At 47.3% G+C, this 13628-nt stretch overlaps 1 protein-coding gene across 1 annotated transcript in view; it reads left to right on the top strand.

Moving 5' to 3' along the window:
- ADAMTS2 (ADAM metallopeptidase with thrombospondin type 1 motif 2) overlaps positions 1 to 13628 on the top strand; it is a 245498-nt gene that overhangs the window by 176887 nt on the left and 54983 nt on the right. Inside the window, exon 6 of the mRNA XM_058739385.1 lies at positions 7836 to 7992. Coding sequence (XP_058595368.1) covers positions 7836 to 7992 — 157 coding nt within the window. The remainder of the gene's footprint in view (positions 1 to 7835; positions 7993 to 13628) is intronic.

Here is a 13628-nt window from a genome sequence, read left to right as displayed (position 1 = left end):
AGTAATCCCGTTTAACTGAATCCACCTGAGTAGAGTCTCCAGTGGCATGCGACAGGGCTCTGTCATGTCCAACATTTTATTCCTAATTTGAAGGAGGACATTGAAGGGATTTTCTGCTTTCACTTGGCACCTCAACTCTGTGGAGGCTCGGAGACAATTGGGGAGGGGAGGGGTTCTTCTGCCCTCAGGGTCACTGTCTTACCTTTCCTGCGGTTGGGCCCAGGGGCTCTTCCAGTCTCCTGGTTAGGGACCTCTGAGCAAACCATCTGGGCTAGAATGCAGGCTGCCACCTTACCTGCAGGTGAGGCCAAATCCCCCAAGAGTACAGGCACCTCCCTCAAGGCCAGGGCCATGTGGTTACGCCCCTCACCCCAAGTCTCCCAGAGGCAGAGTGGAGAGCATTGTCTGGCTCTTCCCAGGGAGGTATGGGGAAGTGGGTGGGCCACAGAGCTGCCTGGAGGTCACGACCAGCAAGGTGCGTGGCTGGAGCTCACCTGGGCAGTAGGGTAGCTTCAGTGAGACCAGTACTTGGACAGTGGCAACCAGGAGGGGCACAGGGGGACCCCAGCTCCCATGACTTCCTGCTGGGAAGGAGTTTAGGAATTGGAAGGGAGAATCTGGAGCAGGAAGCATGCTTTCAGAGCTAAACCCAGAGAGCGCCTACTGGGCCCCAGCCGAGGGCTCAGCAGCCCAGCCTCACACCTCTGCCAGTGACATCAGAGGAGTCAGGATAGAGGTCATCGCAGGCTGTGGGGGATTGCCCATCCCCAGTACCCCCAGCATGGCCGAGAGGGACAGCATGCTCCCTGCTCCTCTGCTGCCCCTGGGGATCCAGCTGGGCTGACCTGTCTCCTGTAGCAAAGCTTACCCATGCCCTGCCCACCTTCTGCCCTGCCCTGCCTGTCCCCTGAGAGCCCAGGTGGGGCCCATGAGGCTGTGGTGGAGGTCTCTGGAAAGGGCTATCGCCTGTCATGGCCAGTGTGTCCTGGGGGATTCCAGAAAGTTACAGGGCCTGGCTGATGCTCGGTCCTCCTGGGGCAGGTTGCTGGAGTGTGAGGGCTTCCAGGGTGTGGCTTTCGATCTCCTGAGGGAGGACACATGGCAGAAGTGCAGGCAGGGGTTCAGGAGAGTCAGGAGGGCACCGCTGGTGCTGTCCAGATACCCTGACGTGAAGGGACTGAGTGCAGACCCCACCTGTTGGTCCAGCATTGCTGGAACAGGGTGTGCCACCCTGGGCACAGAGGTTTGGTGCAGCGTACTTAGCTGTGGGCTCTGGTTGATTTAAGAGAGCAGAGTTGTCAGCCTCAGGACTCAGGAGCAACGTCCCGCTGACCTGGAGGGACCCGACAACACAGGAAAGTGACCATCTGTGAAGAGCAGGTTTAGGGCTGAGGTCGCTGAGCCGGCACACAGAACACTCAGCCCCGAGAGCCCATCGCTGACCAGTAGTCCTGGAAAATATGTTTAAAAGGAATTCTTAGAAAAGGAAAATGTGACAAAACCAAGATATACAAAAATACCAGCCCAGACTTTTTATTATTAAATTCCGTTCCCATAAAACCACACCATCAAATTGCTGGACAGGTTTCCCTTTTTGGCACTCGTCTCATGTGGACGGTTAACAGTGTGTGTCCGCTAGTCACAGATCCCACTTTGCACAACCACCGGGAGCAGGGCCCTGTTTGCAGGTCTCTGCCAGCAGGGGACGACAGGGGGCGGCCGGGGGTGTCGTCTTAGGAACAGGAAGAGCAGGTCACACGAATGGAGCGTGAACTCCCCGTGAAGTGACAAGTAAACAAGTTTGTTTCAGAGTGGGGAGCACCTTGAAGGAAATAGAACTGGGGGTGGCCCCAGATGGAGTGGCCAGGCAACTGACTGCACAGCTGGGGTCTGAGGAACAAGAGGCCCAACATTCGTGTCGGAGGGAATGATTGTTCAGGGAGAGACTGGACAGGCTTCTAGATTGAGGGTCTGGAGATGGGGCTTGGCTCACAGTGAAGATGAATTCTGATGAGCTGCTCTTTAAGGAACTCATGTGTCCCCATCAAGGAGGGCATCCCCCATGCCCAGAAGGATTTAAGCATCATGAAACCAAGATGACTGTAGCAGGGACTCCTGTGAGGAGAAGGGACTGAGCTGTGTCCCCCAAGATCTGGGAGTTCTCTTGGCAGGGGCAGCTATGAGGCCAAGAGCCAGACTTGGGGCAGAAAGTGGCCCAGGCATTCAGATCCTGTTATTCATTCCAAATCGTGATGGAAATAGACCAGCTCCCCAGAGCCTGTCTCCGGGTCCCCACCAGGTTCCAGAGGGGATAAAATCAGTAGCACTTACATGCGTGCCATGTTGTTTGTCTTCCAGCTTATGAGAAGCTTCTAAGTTATCTCAAGTTTTTCCTAAAACAACGTTTTTTTCCTCCATTTCTTAAAAAAAAAAAAAAGAAAGGAAGGAAGACAGAAGAAAAGAGATTATCTTATTTTATACAATATGCCATCAGCCAGGGAGCAGAACATCGGCAACACTTGAGGGTTGCATAGCAACTGGCTTTCAATTGATTTTTTTGAGAAGGCACCAGAGCTACTGAACTGTTCTCATTTTAAATATTTCCTCGGATGATGGAAATCAAAAGCAAATGGAAATCAGAGACTTGGGGACAATCAGAGAGGAACATAAGGTATCTTGTCGTGAAAGACCAAGTCAAGACCAAGTGGGGAGCACGCATAGGAATCTTTCAGCGTTGGAGGGGAAAGGTCTAAGGAATTCTGACTGTGATGTCCGTGGGCATCACTCACCTGTGCTAGACCTCAGCTGCCTTATGGGTGTGAGGGGTGGCAATGACAGAAGTCCCTGTGCTCCTGGCTCTGTACTGTGGTTGTACCCCTTCTGCAGATGGGGAGCTCAGCACAGTGAGGTAACTTGTTCAAGAACACAAGCAGATGAGACATGAACAGGTCTCCTACCCCAGGACTCTCATGCTGCCCAGGTGAGCTCCACCTGTCACCTGCCCATGCCCTGGTAAGCTGCTGGGCGAGTTTGGGGTCTGTGGGGCTCTCTGACATGTGGCGGCACTGGTATAGCCACCCCATGGCGCTGTTATTCCTAGAAGACCAGCCTCCAGGCTACTGGTCCAGTTTCCCTCCTGTGTTCTTGACTGAAGGAGGGAAGGGCATAAATAATTCAGCTCATTCAAGGGCAAACAATGGAAATGTTAGAAAGCAATGATTGGAACAGAATTTTTAAACGGGTCTTAATTGGCGTGTTAAGGGTGGGACCGCAGAGGTTGTCTCTGGCCTTCAAAATCCCCCTTTGCCCTGTGCATGCCTAGGCTCAGAGCTGCAGCGCCAGCCTGAGAGGGTTGGGAGGAGGTGGGCGGGGCCCTGCCTGCCGGCCCGGCGCGCGAGAGACCGTTCTTGTGACAGCAGCGCCACCTGGTGGCCACGTCTGGGCTACGCCCTTCCTTTCCCGTCTCTCGTCACAGACCGGGAATAGAACACTTCCGATTGCAGCGGGGCTTCCAGGCCCGCAGATACCTCTTGTGTAGCAGGACTTGGGAGCTGTTTACTTCTGTTGTCCCTGATGTGGTTCCACCTCCAAAAAATATATCTTAGGGCAATTGTACAGCTTCAATTAGACTATTTCTGTAAACCTGGAGCTACCACCCAGGCTGGGGGTGCAGAAATGCCCCTTCCGGCGCCTGGGTGGCTCAGTTGGTTGAGCGTCCGACTTTGGCTCAGGTCATGATCTCGCGGTCCGTGATTTCGAGCCCCACCTCAGGCTCTGTGCTGACAGCTCAGAGCCTGGAGCCTGTTTCAGATTCTGTGTCTCCCTCTCTCTCTGACCCTCCCCCGTTCATGCTCTGTCTCTCTCTGTCTCAAAAATAAACGTTAAAAAAATTAAAAAAAAAAAATGCCCCTTCCACGGTGCAAACATCGTGACCACCACTCAGCTGCAATTCACTCTGTACAGCTGATGCCCGCGGCTCCCTCCGGGGGAGGACACACATCTGTGAGGTCCTCGGCTGGTGCTGCGGTCAGCCCCTTGCAGGGCTCACTCATGGTCCCCATCGCAGCACAGGTGGGAACGGGAGAGTTGTACAAACAGGTTTTCCTAGAGAAACCCGCGCAGAGACGAGTAGACAGCCGAGAGACAGGTGCCTTGAGGGCTGGCTGGAACGCAGGTGTGAGAATCTTTCTTAATGGAAACAGGCAACCCCCCCCCCGCCCCCATCCTCTCTCTGGCACTTTGGAAGGAGATACAAATGGGAGAAATAGCTGTTTCCTCTCTTTGCTGGGAGGAGGGTCACAGCTCATAGGCTGTGGTCTACAGCAAAGACAGGGCGGGTCCGTAGTGCCTCCCAGAGTGAGGCCCATCAGAGGTCTGCGTGGATGTGGCTGGATGGCAGAGACGGGGGTTGAGTTGCTCAGGAGGAACCGTCAGAGCCCACGTGACCCACCTGGGCTGGCCCAGACACCTCTCCTGGGCCCTCTATTTGGATAACTCTGTCAGGAGTCCCTCAGCATGTGGGAGGAGCAGGTGGAGGAAAGGCTGAACCTAGGGGGTGCAGGGAGCAGGTGCTCATGGGAACTTGCTTCCAGGGTTTCTCCAGGAAAACCTGCTTCAGCTGATGTCCAGTCCTTTTGAGCTCCTCTGGCCTCACTCAGATTCTGGGCCAGCCTTTGATTTGTCAGGGGCAGGCAGAGCATTTGGACTGATCCCCTAGGGGCTGCACCCAGATAAGGGGGAGAGCTCCCCAAAGCCAAACTGCCAAACTCATACCAAGCAAGCAGGCTGGACAGGAGAAAACAGTCCCTTGACTGTGTCCCCAGGTACCGTGGACCCCGAGCTCGCAGACCTCTCCTCAAGCCTCCCCCGTGGGCCTCCTTGCCACTTCTACTGAAGCCAGAAGCCTCTTCCTCCTCCACCTGCCAGCCCCCACACCTCTCTTGCTCATCTCCTGCCACCCCATGATTCTAACTCTGCTGATATGGCACCAGCTCCTGTTCCACATTGTCCCTCTCCCATGTCCCCTCCCTCCTCAGTGACCCAGAGGCCCTCTGCCTGCCATGGTGCACAGGTCGGTATCAGGTCACAGGCTGGCCCCTAGGTACCCACACCCTCCTGAATGCTCCGGACCCAGTATGGATGAGAATCCCAGTCCTAGATTCTTTTGTCCCCATCTTAAATGGGCCAGAACCTTGAGAAAGTTGGGACGTGGGGCAGAGAAATAAGATGTATAAGCAGGTCTGCATCTTGGGTGCCCAAATGCTGACGTCACCCTTCTCCATCTCTGAGTCCCATCTGGGCTGCAGGCTCTCAGGGCCCAGTACACAGCCCCTGTTTTCTGAGATCTGCCTCCCCCAGGACCACTTTGTCCTGGTGCAGCCCTTCCCAGCCCTTCTCTCTGGCCCTCTCCTCGGGGAGTCTCCTCAGAACCCAAAAGCCTAGAGGTGGGGGGATCCCAGACAACCCCTGCTCTAGACCCTGCAGCACAAACCCCCACGGGCCTGGAGAACGCAGGTGGCAGGCTGCCTTCTTGAAATGGGCAAAGACAAGGCAAGAACAAAACGCAAATCAATATTTCAATAAATTATCCTGCCGCAGCAGCGAAATCACTCTGGCTGCCAGAGGGGCTGGGAGCCTGGGCTGAACTGTAGGAATTTCTGGGAGGAAGGAGGCACTTGCCAGTGTCGGGTCCAGCCGAGAAGGATGTGTTGGAAGGGGGCTGTCTGCATGAGGTCGTCTACTCCAGGGCTCTCAACCTGGTAACCTGGGGGATATGTTTTGTTTGGGCCACATAATTTGTTATGTTAATTTGAGTCAACATTTACTATGAGCTAGGCTTACTTTATAAAATTCAGATTTAAAGATTGGCCCTGAGAAATCCAATGTGGCGGCTCCGGGCACCCATTTCTGCTTGCCAATGGTAGCCGTGCGCTGAATGCCATCACCCTGTCCACCATACACAGCAAGGAGAGATCTCTGCAGGGTCTCATGTGGGCAATTGAACACTCCAACCAGGAAGAGACACAGGTCACTTTTGCTCACAGCTCACTGGCCAGAGTGGGCTCCACCTCCCACCCCCTGCTGCACCTTCCTCTGGGCTGACCATCTCTGTGCCTGTGTCCAGCAGGTCCTGGTCACCAGACCTGTCATTCCAGTCTGTGACTCTACTTCATCAGGACTCATTTTGTCTTGTTATAACGAGCACACTCAGCTCCCAGGTGCTCTGTGCTCGGGGCTTGGGAATTGCTGTGCCATCTTGTAAGTCATTGACGTGGATAATGCATGAGAACCCTGGCAGTGACCAGGAAGAAACAGACCACCTTCAGACATGTCTACTAAGGAATGCATAACTCTGCTTTACGGACAGATGGATCCTTGAAGAGAAGAAGCGGGGAGCTTGGGTGGCTCAGTCGGTTGAGCAGCTGACTCTTGATTTTTGGCTCAGGTTATGATCCCAAGGTTGTGGGATTGAGCCCCACACCGGGCTCCAATCTCAGCGTGGAGCCTGCTTAAGACTATTTCTCTTTCTCTCTCTCTCTGCCCCTCCAGACCACTTGTGTGCTCGCCCTCTCTCTCTCAAATAAAAAGTGGGGGGGGGGGGTGTCTGCGTGGCTCAGTCGATTAAGAGTCCAACTTTGTCTCAAGTCATGATCTCACAGTTTGCGGGCTTGAAACCTGCATCAGGCTGTCTGCTGTCAGCACAGAGGCTGCTTCAGATCCTCTGTCTCCCTCTCTCTCTGCCCCTCCACCACTTACTCTCAATCTCTCTCTCAAAAATTAAAATAAACATTAAAAAGAGAGAAGAAGAAGTACATGCTCAGGACTCTGCTTGGACAGAACTGTTCGGTGGTGGGAGTTCAAGGTGAGAGGAGCTTACACACTCACTTCCTGCTGTGAGGGTAGCAGAGAGAAAAGGGAAGCATGTTGCATGTAGGAGCCTTGCTTTGGGGACAGTATGGTGTGTATTTTGTTTGGGGAGGCAGTTTAGGGCAGAGAGTTGAATATAGGCCTTGGTTTTAGGCTTCCAAGCTGTGTGACTTAAGGCAAGTTACTTGACCTTTCTGAGCCTCAGCTTCCTGCCTCTCAGGGTGGTTGTGAGGACTGAACTAGAGAGTGAATGCCAATGTCACAGTGCAGAGAGAGCTGTGAGGTTGCCAGTCCCTCAGCCAGCCTTGGCTCTGGTGTGCGCCATGATACCAAATGGGGCATGGTTCTCCCGGTGGCTTCCTGTCTGTGGTTCCTGACGGAATGGTTGCTATGCCCCTGCTCTTTGTGTGGCTCCTTTGCTAGATCTGCTGCAGTTTTTCTCCTCCACTGTATTTGTGTTGTTTTCTGTAATACCTTCAAACGGGGAAAGCATAGGGTTCCCTTCCCCTGCTCTGGGCTTACACACCATATCGGGAGTTCTGTCTCCCCTGCCCTGGACCCTGCCATCACTGTGAGCTCTTCAGCATGAGGTCCACATTGCCTTTGCCTCCTGCCCAGGGCTGCCACAGAATAAGTGCCTGAGAGACCCACAGGGACCTCTAGAAATGGCATAGACGGAATGGAATGTGTGAAGCCTCAGATGGCCTCAGAGCTTTGCCTCCACAACTCACCTAAAAACCAGGCAGTGGTTTTGTGTGAAAACTCTTGCAGGTGTGTGTGACCGGGGAACCTTCCCTCCACTCAGAAGAATGGAGCCAAGTGGGAGGTGGGCCCCCAGGGGAGCTGGGCTCGGTGCCACCTAGACCAGGTCCCCAACAGAGGGCTTCTGTGAGCACTACAGCCTTCTCAGCTCCCACCTGGTCCACCAGACGCTAAGCCCTCATTTCCATCTCTCCTGCCCCCTGCAGTCCATGAGCCTCATTGAGATTGGGAACCCCTCTCAGAGCCTGGAGAACGTCTGCCGCTGGGCTTACCTCCAGCAGAAGCCGGACACAGGTCACGATGAATACCACGATCATGCCATCTTCCTCACAAGGCAGGACTTCGGGCCTTCGGGCATGCAAGGTGAGCCTCGGCTGTGTAAGGCACAGAAAGGAGAGAGGCTGGGCATGGGCCAGCCATGGTCCAGGCTGGGAAGTGTGTCAGGATGGGGAGAGGCCAAGACCACCTTAGCCAGTGAGAGGCTGCATAAGTGCTAGTGACCTTCAGGCTCATCGAAAACCATCCTGGCCTCTGCCATTTCCCCCCAGGAAACTGCATCCCCCCAATGGGACAGCAAAAGTCAGAGGTGGTGAAATGGGCAGAGCTTGGGGTGGCAGTCCAAAGACCAGACAGGATCCAAGGTGGGGTTCCAGAATTATTTGCTTCCCCCCTTTAAAACAAAACAATTTTGAGTAAGTTTTCCGCCTTTAGAAGTTAAGAGATTTTACTTAAAAACTCAAACTATATAAAAGTGACAGATCTAAGAGGAGAAATTGACAAGGCCTACAATTATAGTTGAAGATTTTAACATCTTCTTCTCAGTAAATGATAGAACAATAGGTAAGAACAGGGATAAGGATACAGAAGACTTGAATGAAGAAACTTGACCTGAGTAATTTCTAGAATACTATGCCAAAGAACAGGAATACACACTCTTGATGAGTGCAACATAAAACCATACCAAAACAGGGACACATGGGTGGCTCACTTGGTTAAGTGTCCAACTTCAGCTCAGGTCATGATCTCATGGTTCGTGAGTTCCAGCCCTGCGTCAGGCTCTGTGCTGACAGTTCAGAGCCTAGAGCTTGCTTCAGATTCTGTGTCTCCCTCTCTCTCTGCCCCTCTCCTGCTCTCTCTCTCTCTCTCTCTCTCAAAAATAAATAACCATTTTTAAAAAAGACATACCAAAGCAGACTATGCAGGGCCATAGGGAAATCTCAACAAAATACAGAAGATCGAAATCATACAGAATACGTCCCCTGACCACACTGGAAAAGAGAGCTCGAAAAATTATGAGCGTTTTAAAACTAAACAGTATATGCTCATCAATAATCTGTGGTTCAAAAAAGAAGCAACAGCAGAAATTAGACTATATTTTTTAACAAAATGATATTGATAATACAATGTATCAAAAGTTGTGGATGTAGCTAACATGACTAAGTTGGTATTTATAACCTTATTTACACATTCATTAGAAAAAAGGGATGAAGGATCCAATCATGGAAATATCTATCTCAAAAAATTTGGAAAAAGAACAGCTAATTAAACTCAACAAAAATAGAAAGGAAGGAAATTATAAATGTAAGAGCAGGATTGTTGAAATGGAAAACACTAGTAGAGAAAAATCAACAAAACCAAAATTTGGTTGTTTGGAAAACATGGATTAGAATTGGGATGCCCCTGGCAATGCTAGTTTAAAAAAGAAAAGAAGAAAATACACATTTACTAAGATCAGGAATGTAAAAGGGACATCATTACAAATCTTACTTTAAAAAGATAATGAGATAATGAGGAGGTATTTTGAACATCATTGTGTTGATAAATTGGTTAATTTAGATGAAACTTACAAATTCTTTGACAAAACATAAAATCTGAGGGAAAAAAGGAAAATTTGAATAGTATCATATCATCTAAAGATATCTGAATTTATGATTAAAAGCCTTCCCTCAAAGTAAACTCCAGGACTCAATAGCTTCACCAGAGAATTCTTCCTAATTGTTAAGGAAGAATAATGTCAATCCTACACAGACCCTCACAGAATGAAAAGAGTCTTGTCATCTAATTTTATGAGACCTGCTAATATTAGTACCAAAATCTGAGATGGACGTCAAAATTATAGGCCAGTTTCTCCCATGAATATAGATACAAAATCCCAAACGAAATATTAGCAAACCAAATCCAGTATATGACAATGAATTTGGGCTGCTTCTGGGAATGCATGGTTTAACGTATGAAAATCAATCATGGTAATTTGCCCCATTAATAGAATAAAGGAGAAAAACTTACAGAATCATCTCAACTGGTCCAGAAAAAGTATTTGACAAAAATCAATATCCATTTGTGATCAATTGTCTTACTGAACTAGGAATGGAAGAAGATGTTCTTAATGTGATAAAGGATACTTAGCAGAAAAAAAGCTATAACAAACATCATATGAAGTGGTGAAATGTTGAAAAGATTTCCTCTAGACCTGAGAATCGGTCCAGAATATTTGCTATCACCACTTCTATTCAACATTGTAGTAGAAGTCCCAGCCAGTGAAGTAAGGCAAGAGAAAAATAAAAATATAAGGATCAGAAAGGAAGAAATCAAACTCTCATTTGAAGATGATATGCTTGTGTACATAGAAAACCCAAAAGAATCTACAAATAAATAATTAGCATTATTAAGTAATTTTATGGATATAATATCAATATATATATAAATCAACTGAATTGATATAACAGCAAAAAATGAAAATTTGAAAACTGGTACCACTTATAAAATAAATAACAAATAAAAAACAGCAAACACCTGGGAATAAGTTTAACAAAATACATCCAAGATCTGGACCAGAACACTGTAAAACACATGCACAGAAGCTATAAAGACTAAATCAATGAAGAGATGTGCCATGCTAACAGATAGGCAGACTATCGTAAAGAGATCAGTTTTCTCCATACTGACCTGCAAGAGAACATAAGTGCCCTCCAGAGCAAGTTTAGACCCAGCCGAATATTTTGAGGATATTGACAGGTTGATTCTAATGTTCACATAGAAATGCAATGGGCCAGGAGCAGTCAAGAACAACTGAAGAAGATGGACAAAGTATTCAGTGCTCACACAAGTATAGTCGTTAAAAAGAGTATTTTGATGTGAGGGTTGACAAATGTATCTGTGTCAGAACAGAGTCCAGGATTGAACTTACAGATGGATGGATGCTGGATTCATTGTGAAGGTGGTCCCATGAAGCGGAGGGGAAAGATGATATTTTTAACAAATGGTGTCAGGTCAGTCAAATATCCAAATTGGGGGGTAAATACAGCTTAATACCTTCCTTTAAAAATTTTTTTAAAGTTTATTAATTTTTGAGAGAGAGAGACAGAGCATGAGAAGGGGAGGGGCAGAGAGAGAGAGAGAGAGAGGGAGAGAGAGAGAGAGAGAGACACAGAATCCAAAGCAGGCTCCAGGCTCTGAGCTGTCAGCACAGAGTCTGACGCAGGGCTCGAACTCACGAACTGTGGGTTCATGACCTGAGCCGAAGTCGGATGCTTAACCAACTGAGCCACCCAGGCACCCCAATACCCTCCTTTTGAAATGTAATTTGTTTCATTGAGATATAATTGACATATATCATTATATTAGTTTCCAGTATACAACATAATGATGGGATACATGTATAAATTGTGAAATGATCACCACCATAGTCTAGTTAACATCATCATCACACATTGTTACAATATTTTTTCTTGTGATAAGAGATTTTAAGATATGTTCTTCTAGCAACTTTCAAATATACCATACAGTATTATGAACTATAGTTCATGCTTCACATTAGATCCCCAGAACTTATTTATCTTCTAACCAGAGGTTTGTACCTTTTGACCCCCTTTACTCATTTTTTTAAAAATGAGCTCTAAGTATACTGTGGTGGGGAGGGGGAAATGACACCAGATAACATTCTAGCAAAAAATTTGCATCGGTATTTTTTAAAGTTTATTTATTTTTGAGAGAGAGCATGTGCATGTGAGCAGGAGTGAGGGGCAGAGGGAGAGAGAGAAAGGGAGAGAATCCCAAGAAGCCTCCATGCTGTTAGAGCAAAGCCCAATGCAGGGCTTAATCCCACAACTGTGAGATCATGACCTGAGCCGAGATCACGAGTTGGATGCTTAACCAACTGAGCCACCCAGGTGCCCTCCTTCACTCATTTTAACCACCCCCCCCCCCGCCCCTGCCTCTGGCCACTACCAATCTGTTCTCTGTATCTATGAAGTTTTGCTTTTTTTTTTTTTTCCTTAAGATTCCACATAAAAGTGAAAGAACAGCGAATTTGTGTTTCTCTGACTAACCTATCTCAATGCCCTCCAGGTCCATCCATGTTGTGAATGGCAGAATTTCCCTTTTTATGGCTGAATAATATTCCATTGTATGTATATACCACATCTTCTTTATCCATTCATCCATTGATGGACTGTTAATGAGGCAGTGAACATGGGGGTGTAGATATCTTCTTGAGTTAGTGTTTGTATTTCCTTCAGATATATACCCAGAAGTAGAATTGCTGGAACATAAGGTAGTTTTATGTTTAAATTCTTTGAGGAATCTACAAAATGTTTTACATAATGGCTGCACCAATTTACATTCCCACCAACAATGTGTGAAAGCTCCCTTTTATCCACATCTTCACCAACCTTGTCATCTCTTAGTCTTTTTGATTTGAGCCATTCTAACAGATGAACAGGTGTGGAGTGATACCTTATTGTGTTTTTGACTTGCATTTCCCTAATGATGAGTGATGTTGAGCATCTTTTCATGTACCTGTTGGCCATCTGGATGTCTTCTTGGGAAACATGTTTATTCAGGTCCTCTGCCCATTTTTTAATTGGATTGTTTGTTTGTTTTTGCTATTGAGTTGTTTGTTTTCCTTATATGTTTTGAATATTAACCCCTTATCAGAAAGATGATTTGCAAATATTTTCTCCTATTTTGTAGGCTGCCTTTTTCATTTTGTTGATGGCTTCCTTTGCTGTGCAGAAGCTTTTTTACCTTGATATAGTCTCACATGTTTATTTTTGCTTTTGGCATCAAATCCAGGAAGAAATCATCACCAAGACAGGTGTCAGGAAGCTTACTGCCTATGTTTTCTTCTAGGAGTTTTATGGTTTCAGGCCTTATGTTCAAATCTGTCACACTTTCAGTTGATTTTATATATGCTTTAAGATAGTAGTCTAGTTTCATCCTTTTTCATGTGGTTGTCCAGTTTTCCCAACACCATTTATTGAAGAGACTGTCTTTCCTTACTGCATAGTCTTGGCTTTTCTGCTGTAAATTAAATGACCATATATTTGTGTGTTTATTTCTGGGCTTTTCTTCTATTCCATTCATCTATATGTTTGTTTTTATCCCAATACCATACTGTTTTTATTACTATAATTTGTAATATAGTTTGGAATCAGGGAACATGATACCTCTAGCTTTGTTCTTTCCCAAGATTGCTTTGGCTCTTTGGGGTCTTTTGTGGTTCCCATACAAATTTTAGAATTGCTTTTTTGTAGGGGCACCTGGGTAGCTTAGTCAGTTAAGCATCCAACTCTTGATTTTGGCTCAGGTCATGATCCCAGACTTGTGGGATCAAGCCCCATGTTGGGCTCCACACTCAGTGTGGAGCCTGCTTGGGATTCTCTCTCTCTTTCTCCCTCTGCCCCTCTCCCCTACTCAAGCTTTCTCTCCTTCTGAAACAAGTCTTTTAAAAGTAGAATTGTTTTTTTCTATTTCTGTGAAAAATGCCATTGGAATTTTGGTAGGGATTGTTTTGAAACTGTAGATAGCTTTTGGGAGCATGGACATTTTAACAATATTAACCCTTCTGATCCATGAACACAGAATATCTTTCCATTTATTTATATCATCTTCAATTTCTTTCATCTATGTCTTACAGTTTTCAGTGTACAGGTATTTTACTTCCTTGGCTAAATTTATCTCTAAGTATTTCATTCTTTTTAATTTAATTGTGAATGGGA

This window comes from Neofelis nebulosa, chromosome 1 (genome assembly GCF_028018385.1).
Source record: "Neofelis nebulosa isolate mNeoNeb1 chromosome 1, mNeoNeb1.pri, whole genome shotgun sequence".
Classification (NCBI taxonomy): domain Eukaryota; kingdom Metazoa; phylum Chordata; class Mammalia; order Carnivora; family Felidae; genus Neofelis; species Neofelis nebulosa.
The sequence above is the reverse complement of the archived record's forward strand: the minus strand, read 5'-3'. Positions and strand labels throughout refer to the sequence as shown.